The sequence below is a fragment of the Chrysemys picta genome, chromosome 16, assembly GCF_011386835.1.
Source record: "Chrysemys picta bellii isolate R12L10 chromosome 16, ASM1138683v2, whole genome shotgun sequence".
Classification (NCBI taxonomy): Eukaryota; Metazoa; Chordata; order Testudines; family Emydidae; genus Chrysemys; species Chrysemys picta.
Genome location: NC_088806.1, coordinates 10542246 through 10570201, shown reverse-complemented (window position 1 = coordinate 10570201; position 27956 = coordinate 10542246). Strand labels below are relative to the sequence as shown.

General features: G+C 50.2%; 2 protein-coding genes across 13 annotated transcripts in view; one reads left to right on the top strand and one right to left on the bottom strand.

Moving 5' to 3' along the window:
* The window catches only part of LOC101935438 (zinc finger protein 436-like), a 321486-nt gene extending 320516 nt beyond the window's left edge, over positions 1-970 (bottom strand). Inside the window, exon 1 of one of the 2 annotated variants that reach the window (XM_065569514.1) lies at positions 847-970. In XM_065569514.1, coding sequence (XP_065425586.1) covers positions 847-927 — 81 coding nt within the window. In that variant the 5' untranslated portion in view covers positions 928-970. The remainder of the gene's footprint in view (positions 1-846) is intronic. The other variant, XM_065569512.1, reaches the window with a different exon arrangement.
* On the top strand, positions 55-27592 carry LOC101941648 (zinc finger protein OZF-like). Of its 11 annotated transcripts, XM_065569794.1 has the most exons (6): positions 3209-4011; positions 4129-4667; positions 4896-5023; positions 11521-11611; positions 19478-19591; positions 19942-27592. In XM_065569794.1, the coding sequence occupies exons 4-6, from the start codon at positions 11578-11580 to the stop codon at positions 21486-21488; spliced, it is 1695 nt and encodes a 564-aa protein (XP_065425866.1). In that variant the 5' UTR covers positions 3209-4011; positions 4129-4667; positions 4896-5023; positions 11521-11577; the 3' UTR covers positions 21489-27592. The 11 variants fall into 11 exon arrangements, with proteins under 11 accessions (XP_065425868.1, XP_065425871.1, XP_065425862.1 ...); XM_065569796.1 differs by lacking the exons at positions 3209-4011; positions 4129-4667; positions 4896-5023 and adding an exon at positions 55-194; XM_065569790.1 differs by lacking the exons at positions 4129-4667; positions 4896-5023 and having other exon boundaries at positions 3207-4011.
* The last annotated feature ends 364 nt before the right edge of the window (positions 27593-27956 follow it).

Below are 27956 nucleotides of genomic sequence, written 5' to 3'. Positions count from 1 at the left end.
AGTGGATCGGGGGAACTGGAGGTATAAAAGGCCCAGCCCCCAACTCAGCTGGAGCTGAGACAGATGCATCCTGGTAGCTCCAGGCTGCGGCTTTGCTGGAGCCAAGAGACACCCTGCTCCCGGAGGAACCCGGGGACCTGCCCTGACTGCCACTGGCTACCGACCCCAGGCAGACAGGCCCGCCGCTGACCCAGGTACGCCCCGAGGGGAGGGAAGGGGAGGGGAGGGAGGAAATGGCCCAAGGCAGCGTGAAGCGCGGTCAGTGTACTGCGGCTGGACTCCCTGCTGACCCAGAGGCGGATCACTCCACCACTGTTAGGCCCTGGGCTGGGACTGGTGGAGTCGGGTAGGCCCCGGGCCCCCCACCGCTGGGGTGGCAGCCTGCCCACCATAGGCCAGTGTTCACCTGCCAAAGCCAGGGTGCTAGACTGTTCACTGCTCTGCCCCACCTAAGGGCCTAGAGCCCACAGACTCCTGGGTGGCCCTGCTCCTGCCTGAGGATCAGAACCCAGATACTGACAGGGGTTTTAGTCTGTTAGGGAGGTCGGGACACAGACACCTGGACTGCTAATTCCCCTGAGACGAGGCAGGTGCTGCAGCCTCCCTCCGACCCAGAAGGGGAGGGACGATTACACCACCACTACAGTCTGTTCCTGGAATCTAAGCCACTCATTAAACAGATCCCAGCAGGTTTCCACCCCCTGGCCTCCTCCCTTCCCCACCCTGTGTATTTCCTGCCCTGCTCCAACCTCCGAACCAGACTGTGCAAACCTTCCCACCTCCTGTGTATTTGCTGCCCCTCTCCCTCCAGCAGGAACCCACCAGCAACCCCCCAATGATCCCTACCTGGACTGGCTCCTCTGCAGCCATTTCCCTTCCCTGTCCCATGGGAGGCTGGGATGAGCTGGAGAGAGACATGGGCGTCATTCTGCAGCCTGGCAGGGCGAGAAGGGCAGTTGTGGAGGTTTCAGAACAGACTTTAGTTCATTTCACATCACGATTCCCCCAGGCCCTTTCCCTGCAGACAGACAACCCAGATTCTGCCACGCTGGGAACATGTTTGATCGCTTTATTGCCGTGTAGACCTGGCCCCTCCTGCCAGGCAAAGCCCACACAGTTTTAAGCCCCCAGAAAAGAGCAGAACCAAAGGAGTCACTTTGGGGGATTACCCCGACACTGACCCCCCAGCCATGCACACCCCAGCTGGGGGGATATGGAGTCAGGAACTGGCTTTTCTTCTCCCAGATCACAATGGAGGCTGCAGCCTCTGACCCAGGGAGCTGAATCCTAATACCCAGGACAGACAGTTTGAGCCGCCTTCCCTCTTTTAGCAACAAGCAGAACCCTGTGGTAAGATCAGCTAATGAAACCCCGTCCCGAGAGGGACAATTGTTCATGTCACTCCTTGTCTTTTCTTGCAGTGACGCCGGATTAACACTGCTCTCAATGACACCAGAAGCACAGTTCAGAAAGGATGAGGCCAGAATCCTCTTCAGCAGATCACTGTGTGGGACTCTAACCCCCTTCCCACCTCCCTCCCCCCCAGATCTAGGACAAGGACTCAGGACAAGAATTTTCCTCACAGAACCTGAAGTTCCTGCAGTTTTCCAGAGGGGAGAGAAGCAAATATCTGCTGGTGGTTTCACCTCTCAGTGTCTGATAAGTGGATAGAAAGTTATCACCAGCCTCTGCCGGCCACTCACACAGGCAGAGGGAGCCCTGGGGGGTGCATCTTTAACAGAATGGAAGGCCAAAATATTGAAGATATGTCCATGCCCTGTCACTAGCAAATAATGGCCACCTGGATCCACCCCAGAGGTGGCTGCATCTTAGCACGGTGGGAAGCAACCCCTCACAGAGACCATTTGTCATGGGGTTTGGGATACTTCTGGACCCACACTGCACTCAGAGAGACCTCCTCATCCCATGCCAGCTGGAGCAGAAAAAAGGGTCCAGCCAACTCTCCTGTTACCAGCTGGGAACCACTGATCCCCCAAACAGGGGGAGGCCTCTGGCTTTGACGTGTATTAGAGATGTGGCTGGTCTCTTTGATCGGCAAACATTTTAACAAAGATAAAGGCGGGAACAAATGACTCTCAAAGGAGAGGGGAAAAGATGATCCTTGTGCAATTTAACCCTCTTAAAGTCCAGGATTTTTAATTGCCGTTTGATAATGACATAGAAAGAGGCAAACCTGAGATTTTAAATCCATGTTCAGCAATGGAAGAGAAAAGGGCGGAAATGTGAGGAATGTGGGTCTAGTTTTGTAAATTCGAGAAAAGTGACAAATGGGGGGGAAGTGATGTCAGTGGTGGAGATGAGATGAAAGCTGAGTGTGTTTCCCATCAGTATCCGAATAGTGAAGAGAGACAAGGGGGCGACATGGGCACAGATTTGAGACCCGGGTTGGAGAATCGGGGGGAGGGTCAATCTGGGATTGTTGGTATTTGATAATCAGAGCGATGGGGGGGGGGGGGGGGGATCTCGGGGCACGTTCAGTCCGGGACAGACGCCGGGAGACGAGGGGGATATTCGAGGTTTGGATCCAACCTGTGAGACTGGCGGAGAAAAGCGGGTCCCAGACTCGGGATTTGCTCCCAGGGCAGGAACCGGGAGAGCCCCGTGGGTCGGGGTTTGTAACGGGGGTGTGACCCGGGGGGGGGGGGATTATCGCCGGGGGGGGCAAGTGGCACAAACAATTAACTCCCCCCCCCCCGCACCTCCAGTTTCTCCCCCCACAGGTCCCTCCCACCCCCCCACCGGGGATTTCCTGCTGCCCCGAGACAGTTAACCCCCCCCCCCTGCACTGACCCCCCCCCACCCCGCAGGTGACCCCCGGCCCGCAGTGACCCGGCTCCAGCTCTTACCGGGAGTGCGGGAGGAAGGGAAGGAGGTGCGAGCCGGGCAGCAGAAGCCGGAAGTGACGCACCCGCGGGCCCGGCGCGAGGCGGTTCCGTTAGGACGGTTGGAGCGAGCGCGCCGCGCGCAGGGGGCGGAGCCGGAGCTGCCCCCGGGTTGGGGGCGGGGCCAGAACCCTGGCGCGCGGGTGCTGCCTCATCCCAAAGTGGGACGGGGGCGCCGGGCTGCGGGGAGGCGGACTCGGCAGGGGGTGCAAGGCGGGGGCGGGGGGTTGGCAGAGGGGGGCAGTGCCCTGGGGCAGGGGGCAGCGGGGGCGGGGCTGGCTGCGGGGGTAGGAGGCGGTGGGTTGGCAGCGGGGGCGGGGCTGGCTGCGGGAATTGTTAACCCTTTCCCGCACCACGTTGAAACGCTCCACCAGCCCGGGGCCGCTGTGTGCTGGAGAAACGGCTCCCCCTGGCAGTGTGCCCCTTGGGGTGCACGGAGCATGCGCACAGGAACTGAGCATGCGCAGTCACCTCGGCTGTAGCTACTGCCCTTCTCCCTGCCCTTACTTGCCATCACAGTCTGTGGGCTGCTTTTCACAGGGGCTAAAAAGGGGCGAATCGGAGCAGGGGGGTGGCCCGGGTCTGAGCTGGGGGCGGAAATTGACTCGTCAGGGGGGTGAAGCAGCTGGAGCAAGGTTAGGAGAGGGGCTGGCAGAGGGTAAAACCCCAGCGCAGGCAGGGGCAGAGGGGGTAACAGTGACCCCAGTGGCCTGAGACACCCGTGTTTGCAAAAATAGGGGGGAGGCAGAGGGACTTTTTTATTTCCCCTCCCCAGACAGCACCTCTCAGCATGGGCTGGGTGCTTAAAGGCACCAGGGCTAGTCCCCCGCAGCTCCTCTGTCTGATGTCACCTCCCGAGGTGCTGCAGGAGACTTCATTCAGTGAACTATTTTCCATACGCCCCCCCCCCCCCCGCTCAGAAACAGAGAATCCCTTACCAGTGCATCTGACGGCATAAAATCTCCCAGCACTTCACCAATTTGTCTTCTCTGCTGCTGGGACTCCCTGAATTACTTTTATCACTTCATCATTTTGCTTTGTTATTGTGCAGATGCATGGCATTGTGCTATTTCATTCCTATTTTAACAAGTCCTCCTCGCAAATCTGTGTAAGTACGTACTTGCTAGTAGTAGCAATGACAGCTGTGTTTCTAGCATTGCACTTGCGATGTTTTTGACGGTGATTTCTAATTTGGAATTTTTAATTCTAACATTTTTCACTTCAGTGGTAAGTTGATCATCTTTTAGTGCTAGTTCTTGCATTGAAACGATCCCACATCTACGCACACTCTGCTGGGGGTTGAAAGAATTTCACTTTTCAGATGTGGGATTTTGAACCCAAGCCTCCATCCAGAGACCAGAACACCCAAGTGAGGAGATAATAAAGTTCTACGCCTGGTGCTTTAGACCACTCAGACACCACAAATAATGTTTCAATGACCTCACTCTCCTTTTTTTTTTTTTTTAAACAATCCTCTATTAAGAGGCACTTGTGCACCAGCCTGGGTCGTTTGGAAGCCCAAGACTTCCTGCTGCCGCCCCCCACCACTGTGGAGTTTTAGCAGATGAGGACGAGTCAGCAAATAAGAACTACCTTTGGTCTCGATCACTGCTCCTGGCAGCGAATTGCACCAGGGAGCAGTTTTGTGGGGTTGTTTTACAAGCGTGCGAGGAAACTGCTAGCTGTAGGAACTGGCGAGATCAGCGAGCCGTTTTTCACAATTGCTGTTTTTCACAATCCCTTACCTATGAGTAACTGCTACAGGTAGGTCTGTATCCACAAAAAGAACAGGTGCCTTGTGGCACCTTAGAGACTAAGGTAGCACATTCCTGGAGGGGGGGGGGAGGGTCTGGCATGGACCCCCCCTCCACAGGGCTGGGGATCTGTCAGCTTGCAGGGGAATGGACCAATCAGCTGCGGATCCAGAGAGGGCATCAGGCCACACCTCCATCCCTGTCTCTCTCTCTCTCTCTCTCTCTCCTGCAACTTAAGGTGTGGGGACTCCTGGGTTCTCACCCCCAACAAGCCCCGGGCGCTGGCTGGTCCGGTGCAGGGCGCCTCTGTCTCCCGCTGCTGCTGTGCATCACCCCATTGCCCTTGACTGCTGGCAGGGGCCGCCGGTAAGGCCGGGGCGGTGTTTGCAGACACAGGAAGGGGCTGGAGCAGCTGGGAGCGGTGGGTGCCGGGAGGAAGGAGAACAAAGCCCAGAGGCAAGGGGGGGCTGGAACGATTTGTGCAAGGGGGGGGCTGAGAGCCACTGAACCGAACTGTAACCCCTGGGTATGATGGAAACCGCTTCCAGCCCGGGGGGTGCAGCAGCTGCCCCCCCCCCCAATTCCTGGGCACAGAGCTCACAGCTCCCAGGGCTGGGGGCCCTGGCACAGAACAGACGCGGCTGCTGCCTCCCTTGTGATCCGGGGCAGCTGCTGCTAGGGGCGAGCCTGGCATTAACCTCTCTATGCACGTCCGGGGGGGCTTTCTCCAGCTGGGACCTGCCCCCGGGCAGCCCCGGGCTTTGCTCACACCAGCCCCCGGGCCGGAGCCCCCCGGGGAGTGAGAGACCCAGGGGGGGCGCTGGGGCCGGGCAGGAAAGTGACTCTCTGCCCCGGGAACCTGGGAGAAGCTTCAGAGCTGCCCCCGGCACAGCTGGGATTTGGGGGGGGGCGGTTGGGTGACTAGATGTCCTGATTTTATAGGGACAGTCCCAATTTTGGGGTCCTTTTCTTACATAGGCTCCTATTACCCCGCCACTCCGTCCTGATTTTTCACACTTGCTGTCTGGTCACCCTGGAGGGGAGGCAGAGACTGGGGCCTGGTGAGGGTCCCCTGTGGTGTGGGGGGGAACTGGAATTGCAGCGGGGAAGGTCAGTGGGATGAGGGGGGTAACTGGGGGGGGGAGGTGAGTTAATTGGATCCGGTCCCTGCTTGTGACACTTGCCTCTCACCCCCGATACAAATTCTCTCTAGTTCTGCCCCTTTGCACTCTCCTTATCTCACACGTGGCGATTTCCCCCCCCCTTCCCCTCAAATGATCAGCTCTCTCATCTCTCCTGATTTTCTGATGTTCTCTCCATAATCCTCAAATGTCCATTTAAACTCTCTGATGTGGGAGATTTTCCCACCCACTGTATCTGCAGTGATTTGTCCTAGTCCCGGTGGGAAATTGTTGCATTGAGTCGGGGTCAGTGGGGGCTGTTTGGGGGAGCCCTGAGACCTGGCTGCCTCTGGGATGCGGGGGGCTGTTCTCTGCCGGGGCGGGGAAGGAGGGAGCACACGTCCCCCATGGGGACGGCCCAGACCCCGTTACACAATCCCCCAAACTGCCGACACAGCTGCCCCCAGCCACCTGCCCATCCCGCACTGCTGCCCTCTTCCCTCATCCAGGGACCTTCCAGCTCCCCCTCCCTGACCCCCTTCAAACTGGTCCTCCCCAGGGCTCCCTGCGGCCCGTGTGAATGGGGGGGAACCGTCACTTTCTGTTTGTGTTGGACAGTCACATAAAATCCCTTCAAACTGTCCCCCTTTCCCCTCTCCTTATTTAATAGCGACATAAAATCCCCTCAGATACTGGTGTTTTTCTTCTCATGTGATCAAATACATAGTTTGGGACTTGCTTTTTTTCTGCAAATCTCAAAGATTGATATAAAATACTCCAAAATTTTACCCCTGTTCTCTCTAGTTCTCTATTACTAATTGAATACGCCCTGAGATTTTTCCCTGTCTCTCTAATTCTAAAATACGAATAATCTCAGATTTACCCTTTTTCTCAAATTCTTGAACATGGCTATAAAATCTTTGCAAATGTCTCCCATTTCCTCGCTATTCATTTATCGACTATTGATGTGAAATACACTCAGATTTTACCTCATATCAACAACTGATACAAAATCCCTCTGATTTTCCACTTTCCTCTCTATAATTTGCAAAAATTGATCCAAAATCCCTCAGATTTCCAGCCTTTCTCTTTCATTTCTGAACACTGATCTCAAATCTCAGGTTTTGCCTCTGTCTATGTCATTATGAAATGTCAGTTAAAAATCCTCTCAGCTTTGGAAAAAGAAGAAGAGGAGGACTTGTGGCACCTTAGAGACTAACAAATTTATTAGAGCATAAGCTTTCGTGGACTACAGCCCACTTCTTCGGATGCATATATCCGAAGAAGTGGGCTGTAGTCCACGAAAGCTTATGCTCTAATAAATTTGTTAGTCTCTAAGGTGCCACAAGTCCTCCTGTTCTTCTTTTTGCGGATACAGACTAACACGGCTGCTACTCTGAAACCTCTCAGCTTTGGGTTTGTTTCCCACGTTCCTAAATCCCAACAACTTCTTCCTTGGGGGGAACCTGTTGCCCTGAGTCGTTCTCCATCCTGGAGGTCGCAGGGGGTTAAATTGCCCAGTCATCATCTTCCCCCCTCTCCTTTGAGAGTCATTTGTCCCCCCCTTTATCTCTGTTAAAATGTTTGCCGATGAATGAGATCAGCCACATCTCTAATACACGTCAAAGCAGAGGCCTCCCCCTGGTTGGGGATTAGTGGCCCCCACCTGGTAACAGGAGAGTTGGCTGGACCCTTTTCTCTGCTCCAGCCGGCACGGGATGAGGAGGTCTCTCTGAGTGCAGCGTGGCTCCAGAAGTTTCCCAAACCCCATGACAAATGGCCTCCATGAGGGGTTGCTTCCCACCGTGCCAAAATGCAGCCACCTCTGGGATGGATCCAGGTGGCCATTATTTCTAGTGACAGGGCATGGACATGTCTTACCTATTTTGGCCCTCCAGGCCATCCCTTCTCCTGTTATAGAAGCATCCCGCAGGGCTCCCTCTGCCTCTGTGAATGGCTGGCAGGGGAGGGGGGAGGATAAATCTCTATCCACTTATCAAACACTGTGAGGTGAAACCACCACCGATTTTGCTCCTCTCCCCTGCAATTCTGGACAACTGCAGAAACTTCATGTTCTGTAGGGAGAATCAGGGCCACCCGGGCGGGGGGCAAGTGGGACAATTTGCCCCGGGTCCCGCAGGGGCCCCCACGAGAGTTTTTCGGGGCCCCTGGAGCAGGGTCCTTCACTCACTCTGGGGCCCCCGGAAAACTCTCGTGGCGCCCAGGCCCCCAGAGCTTCTTCCGCTCCAGGTCTTCGGCGGTGGGGGTCCTTCCGCTCCGGACCTGCTGCCGAAGTGCCCTGAAGACCCGCGGCGGGGGGTCCTTCCGCCCCGGGACCTGCCGCCGAAGCACTGGGTCTTCGGCGGCAATTCGGCAGTGGGGGCCCCCCGCTGCCGAAGACCCCAGGCCCCCTGAATCCTCTAGGCGGCCCTGGGGAGAATTCTTGCCCTGAGTCCTTGTCCTAGATCTGGGGGTGAGGGAGGTGGGAAGGGGGTTAGGAGTCCCACACAGTGATCTGCTGAAGAGGATTCTGGCCCCCTCCTTTCTGAACTGTGCTTCTGGTGTCATTGAGACCAGTGTTAATCCGGAGTCATGGCAAGGAAAGACAAGGAGTGACTCCAGATGAACAGTTGGGCCAATGAGATCAGCACCTGTCCCCATGGGGAGGTGGGTTCATTAGCTGCTCCCCACAGAGAGCTCTGGTTGTTGCTAAAGGAGGGAAGCTGCTCAAACGCTCTGTCCCCCTCTGCTCAGGATATTGGGGTTTGGCTTCCTGGGTCAGACGCTGCAGCCTCCATTGTGATCTGGGAGACCAGGCTTAGCAGCTGCTGCTCCATGGGGGTCTGCGAGGAAGTGACCTTAATTAAAGCTTCTTCTCTTCCCATCAAGTTGAGTCCTTTCTCCAGCTGGTACTAGCCCCCTAGGGCAGCCCTAGGCCCTGTAAATACTAAATTCTGAGCCAGAGACTCCAGGTAATCGAGAGGGACCTCAGGGAAAGTGCTGGGGTCTGGCATGAAAGTGACTCTCTCCTCGTTTCTCCTCCCATCTGCAATTGTGAGGAGAAAATCCACCCATGGGGGAGCAAAGAACCCAGGAATGGGGCTTTCCCAGCCAGAGGGGCAGGGAGAGGGGACTGGGCAAAGGAGATAGAAGGGGAAAGAGAGACTGAAAGGGAAGTGGGAGAAAAGTGGGGAGAGAGATTTCCAGGACTCTGATCTGCGTAGACACAGGTATTGCAGCACTCCTGGGCAGTGTCACTTTGCTGTGGACAAGATGAGGTTCAGAGAGAGGAAAAGCCAGTTCCTGACTCCATATCCCCACCAGCTGGGGTGTGGCTGCCACATTGTCATTGTCAGTGGGAATCTCCCCAAGTCATTCCTTTGGTTCTGCTCTTTTCTAATAAAGACTTTGTTACTGGAAAGGCTTAGAAATGTCTCTGTGAGCTTAGACTGGCAGGTGGGGCCAGGTCTACACTGTAACAAAGAGATCAAGCAATTTCCCGGCATGGGAATCTGGGGTGTCTGTCTGCAGGGAAAGGGCCTGGGGGTATCGTGCTGTGAAATGAACTACACAGGGCCGGTGCTACCATTAAGGCGAACTAGGCGGTTGCCTAGGGCACCAAGATTTGGGGGCGCCAAAAAGCGGTGCCCCCAATTTTGTTTTTTACAGTGTTCCCGGTCTGGGCTGCCGGCAGCGCGCTGACACGTGCGGCTCAGAGTCCCTCTCCCAGCGCAGCGGCCGCTCCAGGCAATTATTGTCATTGCCGGCGGGGATGGTGTGCTTGGGGAGGGGGTGTAGCAGAGGTGAGCTGGGGTGGGGAGCCCTGCGGCAGCTTCCCCCCCCCCACCTGGAGGCACCCCCACCCCCCCGCGGCAGCTCCCCACCCCCCAGCCTGGGGAGCCGTGCAGCAGCTCCCCACCCCAGCTCATCTCTGCTACGCCCCCTCCCCGAGCGCGCGGTCGCCGCTCCACTTCTCCCACCTCCCAGGCTTGCAGCGCCAATCAGCTGTTTGGCGCCGCAAGCCTGGGAGGGGAGGAGAATTAGAGCAGGAGCGGTGCGCTCGGGGAGGAGGCGGAGCAGAGGTGAGCTGGGGTGGGGAGCTGCTGCACGGCTCCCCGGGGGGGGAGCTGCCGCGGGGGGTGCGCCTCAGGGTGGGGGGGGCGGGAAGCTGCCGCAGGGCTGAGGGGGGGCGCAAGGTGGAACTTTCGCCTATGGCGCGAAACATCCTTGCACCGGCCCTGGAACTAAAGCCTCCTTCCGTCTAGCTGCTGGGGAGCTGAGGTGGCAGATCCTTGCCCAAAGAAAGCTTCCTAGGACTGCACGCTGTCAAAATCACCGTTTTATAAATGTTCTCCATACAAATCACATAACTCAGAACCACCCCTACCAGGCGAACCATTTCCCTAGCCACCGCCAATGACCATTCTTCTTATGACTAGAAACGCTTTCTGATAACAGCAATAAAATGTACATGTCAGAGACACGAACCCCAAAGTCGGCTGTCCAAACATTCCTTCTGTTTTCGTGGACCCTGAACGCCCTTTTCCCGACCTCCCATGGGAATACACAGGGTGGAGAAAGGGAGGAGGATGGGGGTGGCAAACCTGCGAGGACTCCTTTAATAAGTGGCCTAGATTCTAGAAACAGACCCATGAGGGTTCAGAAGTGGAAATGCCCTAATTTGTGGAAGGGGAAACAACCCACCTACATAGGGCTGTGTTGTGGGGTAGATACACCTGGTGAAGGGGTGTCTGGTCATGTAGAGTCAGCGGGGAGCTTACGTCTCAGCTGCCAGAGTCTCCCTGATGGCCAGAAAACAGGATAGCGTGACCTAGCAGTTGGGGAGCTGCCACCCCTGTGTGGGGTTAGCCGCAGGAGGTAGGGAGACCCGGGCCCACCCTGCTCCTCCGGGTCCCAGCCCAGGGACTGAACAGTGGTGTGTGTCAGCGGGGATCCAGCTGTAACGTGCTGACTGATTTCTTGGTCCTATGACTTGGACTTCAGGGTCTATTTCCCCTGGGCCTCTTCCTACCTGTCTCAGTCCCTTCCTGGGTCACTGCAAATTGTCCCGTGTCCGCCTGGGGTTTGGTGTGCCTGGCCTCTGTGGACAGGGGGTCCCACAGATCCCTGGAGAGAAGCTCGCAATATGCATCCTTCCTCCTGGGCAGTCCAGCCCGACAAAGCTCGGCTGCTTTCCTTTATATCCTGTCTCCAGGCTGGGCATGCCTTGCAGGACAGCGGGGTGTGGTTTCCTCAGCCTGCAATGCACAGCTAACCCCAGCATGGCCAATGTGGAGTAGATAGATCTCATCACAGGCATGGAAAACTCACCAGACTCCCAGTGCTGGAGCCTGAGCCAACTAACCAGCGGCTGCTGTGAGATATGAAGGGGGCACCCACCAGTGAGGTGAAGGGGACATCTCTCTCCTCTCATATCCAGCTCCTCACAACAAGGAACGTGTTGGGCTTCCTTCTCCGGAGCTCACCCTGCTAGGGGCTCCACCTCCTGTATCAGTCTGTGGCTAGTAGGGATGTGATGGATCTGCTGGGAGAGACAAGGGGCTCTCTCTGTCCCCTCACCCTGGTGGTTCCTGGATGGGAAAGCAGAGAGCTGGATGGGGATAGGACTGTGTTGACCGTGAGCCTCCCAGAGCTTCCATTTGATGGGCTCCTCTTCCCCCACGAATAGTGGGGCTGTGACTAGGGCAGCAGGTACTGAGTGTTGGGCTCTTGCTCTTTCAGGGACCGGTGACCTTCGAGGAGGTGGCTGTGTATTTCACCAGGGAAGAGAGGGACGTCATGCAGGAGAACTATGAGAATGTGACCTCGCTGGGTAAGGATTCCCGTCCCCTCGGTTCTTAGAAGGGGAAATGACGAAATAAGGTTCACATCACCCCTACAATGCAACTTGTGCTCTGCCCTGTTTCAGCATCACCCCAGCATACCAGTGACACACACACTAACACTCTGCCCTCCCCTGCTACACGACACTTTGGGAACAGAGCACAGGAGCAGTACAGCACAATGTCACATATCTTCTCTTTGCTAAGGTAAAACTGGGGTTTGGGTCCCACATAAAGAAAAGAAACTTCTTACCCCCGGCCTTCACTGAAACACTGATCCTCCTCTACGCAAACCAGCTCCGACTTGCAAAATGATCCCGCTCCCCTACCCTCACCGTGAGGATTTCTTCAGAGTCATTACCTGCACTTGCCCCTCACTGAGCCCTGGAGACCACTAGTGTGTATCCCACCAGAGCGCTGCCAATCCTCAGAGCAAGAACTCCCCCTTCTGCACCTTTAGTGACACAACCTACAACACTCAGCACTGAAATGGGGCAGACTCGGTCCCTCAGGGGTCACCTGCACCTCTCTGCATACCACAGTCACAGCTCTGCCAGGCTGCTCCAACTGCTCCCTCCACCATCCGATTACAGCGTCAGCTGGCCCAGGGCACACAGCTGCAGGGCATGCGGATAAATGCTGGTGTTCCAGTCTGTGGAGCACAACGCAAACAATGGCATGTTCTTAGTCCTTCCTCATATCTATTATAGATTTGTAAGGCCAGAAGGGCTGGCTTAGCTTATCTAGTCTGATCTCCTGTATAACTGAGACGAGACCCCCGGGGTGCAGCCTGGCACTGTGCGGCTGCTTTGCCCCCTTAACTCTCCAGCCTGGGCTGTCTCTCACAATGCCTCACGAGTGACCAGCAGCAACCCCTCCAGGCGCTGTGATCACTCAGCACAACCGCATGTGGAGACCCCACACCCAGCTAGATTGCATGAATGCTCCCAGAGCCACTCAGGAATCACACAGAGAAAGGCACCAACCAAATCCCCCCGGCTCCCAACCTTGTACCTCAGGAATATACCACCTTGCACTGCTCAAGATAAGCAGTGCAGATTTATTAATTGGTTCCCCTCTTCATCAATGGAAAGTGGACAGACACCGGCCTTTGTAAAACCTGAGCAGAATTACCAGGCGCTTCAGGCAAACTCACTGGTAAAGATAAACAGTTAAACAAATGTATTGGCTATCGATTTTAACTGATTATAAATGATAGGCAAAAAGTCAGAGTTAGTTACCAAAATAAAATAAAATATAAGCGCGCAGTCTAAACTCTCTACCCTATTAGACTGGGCAACATCTAGATTAAGCAGTTCCCACCCCCACCCCCCAGATATTGCAGTCCTTTCACCCTTGAAATCTGGGCCAGTATCTTCTGTTGGCGTCTCAAGTCTTCAGTGTCCTTGTTGTTTTCAGCACAGGTGGGGGCAGGAGACAGGCCAAGCCTGGGGCCCCCATGTTCTGTTTTATACCCTTAGTCCCATGTGCTTGGAGAACACACATCCAGGCATGTCTGGGGGGCATTACTGAGTCACCAGGCGAGGTTTAGCAATTCCCCTGGTGTGGCCTCATGCAGGTGAGTCATTGCATTGTAGCTCCCTTGCTGGACAATGGCTGGTGATGTCTGTTCAGCACCCACCTGGGTGTTGGTTACCTCCCTTATCATTGTCTCTGGAGAGCTAGTATTTGGGCACCTCCCAAATCCACAGCATGTTTTAGTGACAATCCTACAACCCAATTCTCATAACTTCATATGCACTAATGACATACCTATTTAGATAGAACAATGGCTTTCAGCAGATCATAACCTTTCCCCGGATACCTTACAAGGCAGGCTTTCTATGCAAGATCACAATTATATATAAATGAGGAATATGGGGGGTTCAGGGTGCTCCCCCAAGGTATGGAATGTTACAATAACACCGGCAATGGAATTTCATCCAGTTACTGCCGTCCTAAGCTGAACACCTTGTGTTTGACTAAATCCTATTCGGAAAGGCAGCCAGTCTTGACGTGAAGACTTCAACAGATGGAGAATTCTCCGGTTCCTGTGGTAGTTTGTTCACCTTTGCACCATTGCATTCCCAGTGGCTCTTGCCAGCTGCAGGGTTGGAGGTGTGAGCACAGTAAAGGGTTGCATTGTAGGGGTGGCGTGTACATGAACTTAGTTTTCTGGTTTGCAGAGGTTTAAGTTTAGCCGCCGTCCATATGGTGAAAGGCAGGAGACAGCCCTGGGCGCCCTTACCTCTGCAGTAAAGTAGTTTCTGGGCATTTAGTTTGCTTCATTTTTTGTAGTGGACGTTTTGCCACTCTAACTCTGACTACACTCAAACTTTTGCCAGCAGAACTGTGTTGGATTTGCAAGGGAAGGGAGCAGGAAGGAAAGTGATTTTTCACAGCCCTAAACAATCGCGCTATCCTGGCAAAACTTTCAAGAGCAGACCACGTCAGAGTCTGCATGTGGATTTTGCAGCACTTCAAAATATTCTCAACAGGGAAGCGATAGACACACTCAAACCGCTGAGCCCTCTGAGAGTCTCCCTGGAGAATCCAGCCCCTGTTCCATTAGATGCTCTCAGTACTCTCAGATTCACAGATATTCCAGTTTAACAGTTACACCTCCCATCACTGATCTGCCTAACACAGCACTTAGACGTGTTTAGAGTGAAAACAAGTAAATGTTTATTTAATGAAGTCTAGAAGTTTAAGTGATAGCAAGGAGAAGTATTGGGGAAAACTACACCTCAAGTACAATGAGAGCCCTGGACCTAGCCTTACAGAACTAGATTCTTTCGTGTGTTGTACAGCAATGCAATTGCAAAATGCTTCCAGCATTTCACAGCCGGGGTTGGCTGTGAAATGCTTCGTGAGACAAATCCCGCTGGCAGCTTGCCTCCATGGTGGAAGATGCAGGGTGTTCCTCTATACCCTGAAACGTACCCCCACGTGCCATTATCATCACTCATAAATAGGATTCTGCCGCTTTTTTGTGTGCGTGTGTAAATTTCCTCTATTGCAGATTTCACAATCTTTTCATTAGCAGTTGGCTCAGCGTACAAACTGGGCCACGTCCCCCATCTGTCTGTCTGAGCCCATCTGTCTCTTGTCTTAGTCTTAGATTGCCAGCTCTGAAGGGGGGCGTCTTTTTGGTCTGTGTCTGTAGAATCTCCAGCCCCGTGGGATTGTTGCGTGTCCGAGTTAATGACTCGAGGTTGTCAAAATAACCGGCTCACTTGGAATTATTTAATGTAAGATCATCAATCGGAGATTAGTACAGCACCATACAGAGCACAGACAGAAATAGGTACATTACCACCCTTTGTTGTCAGATGAAGCGGGATCTGTGTGTCTCCTGTATCTGGAGGGGATGCGCAGTGTTCATTCCCTCAACTAAGTTCCCATATCAATATAATGGCATAGGGTTTCAGATAAAGGAAACCTCATTGCCAAGAATATTCTCCCAGAAACATGTGTTTTGGTGTCATTTCTGTACATTCTCCGTTTACCTGATTTATGTGAAGGCATGATTATTTACAGCTGGGAGAACTAACAATTCTTCAAGATAATCTCTCTGTGGGTCCTTCTTACCCCACAGTCATTCTTCCCTGTTGATTCCCCAACAGGGAACATCTGCTGTAACATTCATCCCTAATTAGTTTCCCAAGTCTATATGTGCTTATGCCAGCATTATAGATCTATGTTAAAGAGAGGGTTTCCAAGCAGATCTGCAGTTGTATAGACATGGAAGGTGTTCGAGATGGTTAAAATATAGCATAATAGAGAACATTCCTGAATTGGGTCACTTATCAGTCAAGGGCCGGTGTTCTGGGCCTTAGAATTCAGAGAGACTCTTTGTTGAACTAAAAGTATTAATATTTAATAACCGGTACTAACAGGATCCTGGCCAACGACTGAGAATATGAGCATTACAGTAATACAAATAACAATCATTGGCAGGCCCAAGCAGTGGGAGAGAGAGTAGGAGAGTGTCCAGGCAGTGGCAGGCTGGTGGGGAGTAGGTTTGGGGTGAAGAGTTCCTGTGCACTGGGACGTCTGGGGGTAGTGGAGGGCTGGAAGATCTGGGAAGGAGTTGGGATGCCGAGGAGTTGGAGGGGGGAGTAAAGGGGAGGTGGGGGCTGGGTAATGTTTGCTGCAAGAAATGGGGGAACTAGCAATGGGAGGGAGGGAACAGGAGCTCTTGGGAGTTTGAAGCAAAGACGACTTGGGGCAGTGGGAAGGTGAGATGGAAAATGGTTGGGCTGTGGGAAATTTGGGGGAGCCTGTAGTGAGGAAGGCTGCGGGCAATGCGAGTGGAGGGGAGATCACAAGGAGAGGGTACTCCAGGGACAGTGGGATGAGGGCAGAGTGATTGAGAGCAGTGGGTGGAAGGGGAGTGGGTGTCAAAATCAGGGACCCTGTCCCCTTCCTGGTGTGTCTCATAAGAGCGGCCAGACTGGGTCAGACCAAAGGTCCATCTAGCCCAGTGTCCTGTCTTCCAATGCCAGGTGCTCCAGAGGGAATGAACAGACAGGTTTTCATCAAGTGATCCATCCCCTGTCACCCATTCCCAGCTTCTGGCTAACAGAAGTGAGAGACAACATCCCTGCCCATCCTGACTAATAGCCATTGATGGACCTATCCTCCTTGAATTTATCATGTTCTTTTTTTAAATCCTGTTATAGTCTTGGTCTTCACAACATCCTCTGGCAAGGAGTTCCACAGGTTGACTATATGTTGTTTGAAGAAATATTTCCTTTTGTTTGTTTCCCAGAAGCTGGGAATGGGTGACAGGGGATGGATCACTTGATAATTCCCTGTTCTGTTCATTCCCTCTGGGGTACCTGGCATTGGCCACTGTCAGAAGACAGGATACTGGGCTAGATGGACCTTTGGTCTGACCCAGTAGGGCCGTTCGTAGTTTCTTATGTTGATAGTTAACTCTAGTTAAAGTAGTAAGTTGTACCATTTGTCTCTCTTGATCAGCAAAGAATCCTTATTATTCCTCTGAACAGTTCAGGAAAAAGTAGCCATTGCAGAGCACATGGTTTTGGGAAAATTCAGCTGTTGCTGACTCTTGCCAAGTGTATTCAAGGCTGGTAGAATCCAGAGTGTGCCTGGGGTGTAAGAAGCAGGCTGCTGGTCTCAGAGCTGCTGGTCCAGGGTTACTTATCACACAGACACTCAGTGTGTCCTTGAATGCTGGCTGGGGGTATCCAGACAAGGGAGCTCCAGCAGCAGAACATTGAAACTCCCCCAGGATTACAGACGACACAACTCCTCACGGGTCTGGTTTGCCCTGTCGGAGAAAAACAGAGTTCTCACTATTTGTTTAGGTACAGCAAGTCAGATGCTTTATTAACTCTCACAATTGCGCAGAGGGAGAGAGCTAAGCAGGTCTCTCAACAGGTAAACAATTACAGCAAGCATTTATACCTTTTGTTACAGACAATAATGAGCAACAGTTGCATTTTGTTTATACATAGGTCATTCTGATATCTTGTTTTGCTCACTAATGTAGACTCTTAGTCTACATTCCATATTATCTACACAAGGTCGCAGCAACTTCTCACACAGTTCTTTCCCACTTGCCTCACACATTCCTCGCTTCTACAAATCTCGCGTTATTAGGGTTACAGTTAGCCTAACTCTTGCTAACGAACTGTCATGCATTGCATCCCCTTCCTGTCAGTTCTTTCTCTGCTTCCACAGCCCCCAGGATGTGAAAATGGCCTAGGTTGGTAGTGAAACATCTTGAGAGTCCTGCTCCCCCAACCCCATCTGCAATAGCCACAATCTCATTCTCTGCAGGCTCCTTAGATCTTGGGCTCCATCATGCCTGACGTCACCTGGCCTGATGCTTATTTTTCACATTCTGCTTGTCCAGAGGAATTAGAGTCTGTTTCTCCTGAATTATAGTGGCTAATTTCCCAGTGTTCTCCACACCCAGAGATTTTAATACTCCCTCCCATTACACTGGACACACTAGATTCCCTAATTCTGCAATAGGTGCTATCCTGACATCTAATACTGTTGAGATCCTGTTGTCACCATGACTCAGTGGGTTCCAGATGAGAATACCAGATTCAGGACAAACTGCTGAGAAATAGGGCAGACTCCTCACCAAGCGGGTGGTTATTCTACCCTTAGATGTACCAAGGCAGTAACAAAAGTAAATGTCTGTCTCACCACACAGTCGTCAAAAATGCAATCTCCTTAAGCCTCTCAGCATTTATTTCACCCCCCAGACCCTAGACGTTATGATTAGTGAATACTGGAAACCACTGTCATCAAAGGGTTCTTCTGATCTCAAAAGATCAGCCACATCGCCAGCTCAGTATATAATTCAGATCTTACCCAATAATCATACGGTTTCCAGTCTTTTAATACTGCTAGCTTGCAAAAGACTTCTCTGGAAATTACCCAAACAACTTGGGGGTCATTGGTCCTTGTTTGAAGCTTCCTTGTTAGAAATCCAGTCCAAGAAATGAAACAGGAAATGGAGATGTTTCCATAGTCTTTTATCCCCTCTCCCGTGTGGATGGGATTCTACTGTCCCTCAGTCTAAGTATGGAGAAAATTACAGGCACAAAATGGAGTCCAGGGTCACCTGAGCAAGTAACATGCACTTACAATACTTGCTAACTGACAGGGGCAAACCATTGGTCACTTGGAGGCTGATCACAGAATCATACAACTGGAAGGGACCTCGAGAGGTCATCTAGTCCAGTCCCCTGCACTCATGGCAGGACTAAGTATTATCTAGACCTTCCCTGACAGGTGTTTGTCCAACCTGCTCTTAAAAATCTCCAGTGATGGAGATTCCACCACCTCCCAGGGCAATTTACTCCAGTGCTTAACCACTCTGACAGCTAGGAAGTTTTTTCTAATGTCCAACCTGAACCTCCTTTGCTGCAACTTGTCCTCTCCTCAGTAGTTAAGGAGAACAATTTTTTCTCCCTCCTCTTTGTAACATAAGAACAGCCATACTATGTCAGACCAAAGGTCCCTCTAGCCCAGTATCCTGTCTTCTGACAGCGGCCAATGCCAGGTGCCCCAGAGGGAATGAACATAACAGGGAATCATCAAGTGATCCATCCCCTGTCACCCATTTAGAGCTTCTGGCAAACTGAGGCCAGGAACACCATCCCTGCCCATCCTGGCTAATAGCCATTGATGGACCTGTCCTCCATGAACTTATCTAGTTCTTTTTTGAGCCCTGTTATATTCTTGGCCTTCACAACATCCTCTGGCAAGGAGTTCCACAGGTTGACTGTGTGTTGTGTGGAAAAAATACTTTTTTGTTTGTTTTAAACTTGCTGCCTATTAATTTCATTTGGTAACTCCTAGTTCTTGTGTTATGAGAAGGAATAAATAACATTTCCTTATTTACTTTCTCCACACCAGTCATGATTTTATAGACCTCTATCATAACCTTTTCCAATTCCAATATATCTTTTTTGAGATGGGGCAATCAGAACTGCACACAATATTCAAGATGTGGGCATACCATGGATTTATATAGCAGCAATATGATATTTTCTGGCTTATTATCTAACAACCTTTTATGTACTTGAAAACTGTTATGTCTCCACTCAGTCTTCTCTTCTCCAGACTAAACAAACCCATTTTTTTTCAATCTTCCCCCGTAGGTCATGTGTTCTAGGCCTTTAGTCTGTGCGTGTTCCCAGCAGATATGTCCCTCATAAGCAAAGTGTTCTGCACCTTTGAGGACCTGGGGAGCTGGATCTGGATTTTATTGGTTACTAAGGACTGGGGCTTAATTAATAAAAAAAAATTAATGACAGCATCTTAGGAATTCACCTGATCTCATTTGTTTTCTTTCATCTGAGCAGGGTTTCCCGTTTCCAGACCTGATGTGATCTCCCAGCTGGAACAGGGGGCAGAGCCGTGGGTCCCAGACCTCCAGGGTTCAGGGGAAAAAGAGATCCTAAGACTTCCCTGCACAGGTGAGGAAACGTGAAACCTACTCAGAGTCTGAAAGTGCCTGAAGGAAACATTTGGGATCCTCTACAAAGACCTTGGGAGGTCTCTGGGTTCAGGATTGTCCCCAGCAGGTGTCGTATCCCCAGGGAAGATATAGCTCATGGCTTCCTACAGCTCCTAACTGTCATCTGTCAGTAGCTTCTTCCCTTCCCACTGAGTATTTAGATGGGATGTGAAGGCCGAATTGATTCCCTTTGGGGGAAGAGTTTGGGGGGAATTCAGTTCCTGGTTTTTATTTGACATCTCTCCAGCACTTGTTTTGGTTTGCTCTTCCCTTTTCCATCCCTGTTTGAGGTTTCTCTCTCTGTCCCAGCAGGTGAGGCGACGGTGAGTGAGAATGAGGTGCAAAAGTCTCAGCAGGAAGATGCTGCGCAAGTGGAATCACACGGAGCATTATCGCAAAGATCCGAAGGGGATGTGTCCAGGAGTCATGAGGAGGGACAATCCTGTGAGATTCAGCACAAACCAGAGAGAGAGCAGGGAAACCAGCCAGGGGAGAAATTGGATAAATTCATTTGCTCTCAGGGAACTGACAAGGACCTCAAGGAAACCACAGCCCAGCAGAAAATCCTCAGGAGAACGAAAAAAAATACATGCCCCGAGTGTGGGAAAAACTTTAGTCACTGCTCAACCCTTACTAAACATCGGAGAACACACAGAGCAGAGAGACCCTTTGAATGCTGTGAGTGTGGGAAAACCTTCATTTGGCACTCTCACCTTATTGCGCATCAGAGAATCCACACCAGTGCGAAACGCTATGAGTACCGTGAGGGTGGGAAAACATTCACTCCGAACTCAAACCTCATTGCACATCACAAAATCCACACAGGTGAGAAACCTTATGAGTGTGGCGAGTGTGGGAAAAACTTCACTCAGAGCTCAGACCTTACTACCCATCAGAGAATCCATACGGGGGAGAGACCCTATGAATGCCGTGAGTGTAAGAAAAGCTTCATTCGACGGTCACACCTGATTACGCATAAAAGAATCCACACAGGAGAGAGGCCCTATGAATGCTGTGAGTGCGGGAAAAGCTTCACAGCCAGCTCAAACCTTATTCAGCATCAGAGGATCCACACAGGGGAGAGGCCCTATGAATGCAGCGAGTGTGGGAAAAGTTTCACTCAGAGCTCAGACCTTACTACACATCAGAGAATCCATACGGGGGAGAGACCCTATGTATGCTGTGAGTGCGGGAAAAGCTTCATTCGACGGTCACACCTGATTACGCATCAGAGAATCCACACAGGTGAGAAACCCTATGAATGCTGTGAGTGCGGGAAAAGCTTCACAGCCAGTTCAAACCTTATTCAGCATCAGAGAATCCACACAGGGGAAAGGCCATACCAATGTTGCGAGTGTGGGAAAAGCTTCACTCAGAGCTCAGAACTTGCTACACATCAGAGAATGCACAAGGGAGAGAGACCCTATGAATGCTGTGAGTGTGGGACAAATTTCACTGACCGCTCCGCCTTTCTCAATCATCAGCGAATCCACACCGGAGAGAGACCCTACGTATGCTTTGAGTGCGGGAAAACTTTCACTCGGAGCTCAAACCTCATTACACATCAGAGAATTCACACAGGTGAAAAACCCTACGAATGCAGTGAGTGCGGGAAAAGATTCACTCACAGCTCAAACCTTATAACGCATCAGAGAATCCACACAGCAGAAAGGCTCTATCAATGTGAGTGCGGGAAAAGCTTCACGGAGAGCTCGGCCCTTCTTAAACATCGGAGAATCCACGCAGGAGACAAACCCTACAAATGCTGTGAGTGTGGGAAAACCTTCACTCGGAGCTCCGCCTTTATCTCTCATCAGAGAATCTGCAAGGGAGAGAAACGCCATAAAAAACTTTAGGGCTACGGAAAAATTTTTTTCTTGTGCTAATTCCCACGTAGTAACCTTTAAGGCTGTTTGAACCATTTGCATCACTGTTATCCCTCAGCTTGTCCAGATGAGTTGCCCATTTTTGCTTTTTGCCGTTTGCCGTGTTTTGAGGTGGTTCCAATTGTCTTTTCTATCAACTCCATTGTCCCATGAGTAATGGGAGTGCGTCCCTCCTTCCAGGAACCAGGGAGCATCACATTTATACCGTTCCTCCTATTGCAAAGGTACTGTTAGAGTCTCCAATGACACAGATTGCTCTGGGTTGTGCTGAAGAGCAGTTATTTTTGGACATTGTTTTTATTTTCATTTTAAATATATTTAAATATGGTGAAAAGCAGGCGGTGCAGGGGGAAAAGTGTCATTTCAGCCTCTGCGACACAGGAAGGAGATGGGGTGACTCACAGAGATTCCTTCCTTCCCCATCACTGCAGAACTGTTACCTCCTGTCTGAGCCAGGCAGAGTTTATCTTCATCACATTCAGTCCCTCAACCTCTCAGAGAGTCATGTGATGCAGTGTTTGTGTTTGGAGATGACGCTTTGACTTCTTTAATCCTATATCGGAGTCACTGTGACTGGAGAGGAAAGTGTCAAAGACCTGGAAGGGGAATTCAAATGGATCTCAAACACATTGTGATCATTTGGAGTTTAAATCCCAGGTTCCATCAATTGGCAAAGCCACTTCTGGCAAGTTGGCTGTTTTTCCCCCCCATTGTGAGGATGCTAAAACTTTTGTATATAATTTAACTCAAAAAATGAGACAGTACTTAATGAAGCGGGTTTGAATGGATCAGAGGAGAATGTCCTGGGAGAATCTTGTCTTGATTATTAGATGTAACCTGCTCTGGATTTTTCCCTTGACACTTTTATTGTCATGTATTCTGTGTCTCTATGATGTGGGTTTCTATCTCTCCTGAAGAATGTTTGGTCGCCCAACTGGATATTAGTTTAGTTTGACAGGATATAGCTCTCATTTATTGGAGTCTTTGAGACAAATGACCATTTGCTAAAGTCATTACTTCTCACTTCAGCGTTGCTTTTTCCCCACCCCTCCATGATGACATGGAGAAAGTTCAAGTGCAGTTCTGTCAACAGGAGAGAACTCTCCAATTTACTGGTCATGCTAACAAAGAAACAGCAGTGATTTAAAATCTCCACTCGGAAATGGTGACCACCAGCAGACTGAACTGAAGGAAGTGCAGATGATCACATTGTTTAAGTCAATATCGTCTCAGATGATCTGGGGAGAGAATTCCACCGTAAGTGAGTTGGAGCTAGGCAAAATGCCCCTGTATTCAGTACCCAGAGCATTTGTAACCCAGGCTCTACAGAAGATCTCTCCTAGCTAATCCTATGATATGGGAAATGCCGCCCTTCACAATGCAGTGTGTGGAAGGAATACAAGTGTTTTTTTGTTGAATTTATCCTTTGTAGGCACCACAAATATGTATAAAATGTAATAGCTGCAGAAAAATAGCCATTTTTGAATAGAAACGTCACTTCTGGTAACGTACAGAGATTCTGATCCAGGTCTGTATCTAGTTCCTAGCCTAGACCCGTGCCACCGCGTTAAAGAAAATTTGGGCATGTTTGGGGAAGCTATTCCGCACGAACACTGCTGGTTTGGTAAAGGATTCTACTTCAGAGACGTGTCTTTACCCTAACCCAGGCCCAGGATTTAGAAAGAAGGGGGGTACAAATAATACACACCTGGTTCTTGGTTTTCACCCCAATAAAGGTAGCTATGGTGACCAACAGCCCAAGGAAAATGTTTGTAGAACACCACTTCCTATCTCAGTGTCCCTGGTTACAGTCCCAAAGGATGCCATGGTTAGATTGAGCACAATCATCCTTCACTATTTGGCTCCAAAGTTTCATAAGGCAGAGAGAGAAAGAGAGTTCTTTAGAGGACATTCCTTCCCCGTGGATCCCGGACTGGCTATCTGAGGGGGTAACAGGACTTTCATGCAGTGGAAATAATAGTAACCAGTGAGGGTATGAACTTGTCGAGCTCCAATATTAGACGGCAGGGTACACGCATGTTGAGTCCTGATTCTCTGGTTTTGTCACAGGGCTTGTCTACTACACTTAAAATGCTGCATCTGTAAGGAAGAAACTCTCAAATAATAGCGCTCCCATCTGCTCAGTGACCCCACCTCCCCAAGCGGTGGTAGCTATGTCAGCAGGAGACGCTTTCCTGCCCACACGGCGCTGTCTATATGGAGCGTTAGGTCAGTATAACTAAGCCGCTCAGGGGTGTGGATTTTTCACACACCTAAGCAATGCCGTTATACCGATATAGGACTGTAGCGTAGACCAGAGTGTGGTTTTGCTCTTGTGTTTTGTGCATTTGCATCCCTTCTCCTCTACGTCCTCCTACTTTGAAAGATGAAAAAGTGTGAAAATACAAGGAAGGAGTTTTTTCTCACGATGCAAATATTCCCACAGAGAAGACCCCTTCCACCAACACACATGGCAGAAGTTCTGGAGATATGTGAGTTCACATAAGTGGGAGGCACCTCAAACCACAACTTGACTCAAAGGTTCACTTAGTGACTGTGATGATTAAATGAAAACTAACACGTATGACAAGGTTTTGTGATCTTTGAATATGTTACCTTTTTTTCGAGAGTTGTATATTATGGTTATAGGGGTTACCAATTGATCTGACCAGAAGAGAAGTTTCTTGTCCCGGAATCAGGCTACCTGCGTGTTAACCAGGTGTGATCCCCTTAATTATATTGGAAAATGGAAAGTTGTCTTGTGTTTTGTTTTGGTAGTCATGCGGAGAACAGTGGCTAATCCTGAAAAGTTTATTTGATGTAATAGACTCCCTTTTGCCTCAGGAGTTCTGATAGAAAACCTCACGCCAATGGTTAGGCTGGGAGAATGTGTGTGGGAAATAGTCTAGAAGAGAATGTTGGACCAGTATAGATTTTCATTTTTTGTATTTCAAATGGAACTTCTTTTGATGAGCTTCAAAGTCCATTTCTATTAACAGGAAAACTAGTCAAGGAGACAAGGTGTATAACCTTTTACCCAGTTAGACTGTAAGAGTCACTGACTTCCCCGCTTCTCTTATTTGCCAAGGAAAGACAGGACATCTGTCATAGGATGTCTCCATTTATTTTTAAGAATGATGGTGGGCGCATGATGCAATTTTGCTGTTACATATTTTTGCTACCAGTTCTTGTTATAGGAGCTGACACCTCTTTTCCTTTTGAGGAGGGCAGCTGGTGGAGCAGGGCCATTTAACCCTCAGGCCTTAGAGAGATTGAGCCCCTCTGGGAAAGAAGCTGCTAGTATGGAGGGCTGAGCCAGCTACCCGATCGCCTGGTTCATCAGATGTAGCCACAGCTCATAGTACCCATGAATCCAAAGACCGAGAGAAATGGAGCGTTCCAACCATTGCCATTTTGGGATCTCATTGTTCCTGTCTCAATTGTTTTGTTTTTATTAACTAGGAGATGTCCTGGCCTGTCTATTATATCAGCCTGTGACCGTGTAGCTGTGTGTGTGTGTGTGACAGAAGCCCACTGGTGCCAATTGGCAAAGGGGTCACTGTTCTTCACAAGCGACTCCTGTCTCGGACCTGACAAACTCACCACACCTAATACACTACTTCCATGATATTTGTCCAGGAAGGGTAGCACGTGAGGCCTCTCCTGAAAGCTTGTAAATTATGGGGACTCGTCATCACTGCAAGACGTGTGGATGAGTCATATTTAAGGAATAATGTAAATATGGGGAAATTATGCCGGTATTGTCTTGGAGTGAATGTCACCCCAATCATAGGCCTCAGTGGTGGCGGCCCGTTCCAATGGGAGGAAATTATCACCCCACGCTTGCTAGCCAATTACGTGATGTATTGCTCAATTGTCTACCTTTGCACCTTGTCTACACTACAGAGCTTTGTCGGCAAAAGCTGCCTTTTGCCGACCAAACAGTGCAGGTTTACACACTACGATGCTCCTCCCACTGGCAAAACTCTCCTGCTTTGCCGACAAAATAAAACCACCTCAACGAGAGGTGTAGAGCTTTTTGCAGCAAAGTCATATTGACAAAGCGTCAGGCTGGATTTTTGTCGCTGTTGATGGCCTTCAGCAGGTGTCCCACAATGCCCATCCTGACCAACAGTTTCAACTCCACTGCCCTGCATCCAGGTATACAAGTATCTGTCCCTCCCTCTTTAAAGGCCGGGGAAATTTTAAAATTCCACTTCCTGTTTGCTCGGGGTGTAGAGTTCACAGCGCATCTGCCCTGCTGACCATGGCAGCTCCACGCAACAAATGCTCTTCCGCTTGAAGCACAGATGAGTGGTTGGCTCTGCTGGGTCTGTGGGGAGAGGCGGCTGGGCAGGGCCAGCGCTGTTCCAGCCGTAGGCACTTCGACACCTCTGGGCAAAATGCTCGTGGCTTGTTAGAAAAGAGCAATGAACAGGACACGGTGCAGTGCTGGGCGAAGATAGTCATGGCCAAGGAGGATGAGTTGGAGGACGATATGGAGCACACGGTAGGGTCGCCCAGTGGTGAGTCAGAACCTCTTTTCCACTCTGCTCCATATGGTGCAGAAGAGGGGTGCTCTGGTAAGTGATCTCTTTGAGCTGTTGCTGCTCAGTTGTATGAGGTGCAGGTTTCTGTTGCTCTATATTCTAGAAGTCAAGGAAGGAATAGAAATATGCAAGACAAGCTGTGTTTGACTGTGCTCCACATGTCCTTGTGCAGCTAAGCAGTGCCTCACTGTCATAACTATAAAGGGAAGGGTAACAGCTCTCCTGTGTACAGTACTATAAAATCCCTCCTGGCCAGAGACTCCAAAATCCTTTTCCCTGTAAAGGGTTAAGAAGCTCAGGTAACCTGGCTGACACCTGACCCAAAGGACCAATAAGGGGACAAGATACTTTCAAATCTTGGTGGGGGGAAGGCTTTTGTTTGTGCTCTTTGGGAAGTTGTTCACTCTTGGGACTGAGAGGGACCAAACATCAATCCAGGTTCTCCAAATCTTTCTGAACAAGTCTCTCATATTTCAAACTTGTAAGTAACAGCCAGGCAAGGCGTGTTAGTTTATCTTTGTTTTCTCAACCTGTAAATGTACCTTTTACTAGAGTGTTTATCTCTGTTTGCAGTACTTTGAACCTAAGGCTAGAGGGGGGTCCTCTGAGCTCTTTAAGTTTGATTACCCTGTAAAGTTATTTTTCCATCCTGATTTTACAGAGATGATTTTTACCTTTTTCTTTAATTAAAAGCCTTCTTTTTAAGAACCTGATTGATTTTTCCTTGTTTTTAGATCCAAGGGGGTTGGATCTTGATCCACCAGGAGTTGGTGGGAGAAAGGAGGGGGATGGTTAATTTCTCCTTGTTTTAAGATCCAAGGGGTTTGGATCTGTATTCACCAGGGATTTGGTGGAGAGTCTCTCAAGACTACCCAGGGAAGGGAATTAGCACTTTGGGAGTGGTGGCAGCAGACCAGATCTAAGCTGGTAGTTAAGCTTAGAAGTTTTCATGCAGGCCCCCACATTTGTACCCTAAAGTTCTAAGTGGGGAAGCAGCCTTGACAGTCACAACAGCGTGTTAAAGCACCCTGAGATTTCACGGGAATCCTTCAGAGAGATCTCTAGGAAAATTTCCTGGAAGCACTCGCCAATTCTCTGCCAAAGGTTCCGTGACAGAACTGCTTTGTTTCTTCCCCCGTCGTAGGAAACGTTCCCGCGCCGCTCGGCAATCACTTGTGCAGGAACCAGGGCTGTCCTGTGATTAAAAAAATTAATGGCGATTCATCGCACTGTTAAACAATAATAGAATACGATTTATTTAAATATTTGTGGATGTTGTCTCCATTTTCAAATATATTGATTTCAATTACAACACAATACAAAGTGTACAATGCTCACTTAATAGTTATTTTTGATTACAAATATTTGCCCTGCAAAAAACAAAAGAAATAGTATATTTCAATTCACCTCATACAAGTACTGTAGTGCAATCTCTCTGTCGTGAAAGTTGAACTTACAAATGTAGAATTATGTACAAAAAATAACTGCATTCAAAAATAAAACAATGTAAAACTTTAGAACCTACAAGTCCTCTCAGTCCTACTTCTTGTTCTGACAGTCGCTCAGACAAACAAATTTGGTTACAATTTGCAGGAGATAATGCTGCCCGCTTCTTGTTCACGTCACTTGAAAGTGAGAATGGGTGTTCACACGCCACTTTTGTAGCCGGCATTGCAAGATATTTACATACCAGATGCGCTAAAGATTCATATGTCCCTCTATGTAAAGTAAATAAGGTTTTTTAAATGTTTAAGAAGCTTCATTTAAAATTAAATTAAAATGCAGAGCCCCCGGACCGGTGGCCAGGACCTGGGCACTGTGAGTGCCACTGAAAATCAGCTTTCATGCTGCCTTCGGCACACGTGCCATAGGTTGCCTACCCCTGCGT

Excerpts from the sequence above, each read along its gene's own strand:
- LOC101941648 (XM_065569790.1), top strand. The coding sequence starts at position 3,955 with ATGCATGGCATTGTGCTATTTCATTCCTATTTTAACAAGTCCTCCTCG. Across the intron at positions 11,612-19,477 it reads TGAGAATGTGACCTCGCTGG|GGTTTCCCGTTTCCAGACCT; the intron begins GTAAGGATTCCC and ends TCATCTGAGCAG. Across the intron at positions 19,592-19,941 it reads CCTAAGACTTCCCTGCACAG|CAGGTGAGGCGACGGTGAGT; the intron begins GTGAGGAAACGT and ends TCTCTGTCCCAG.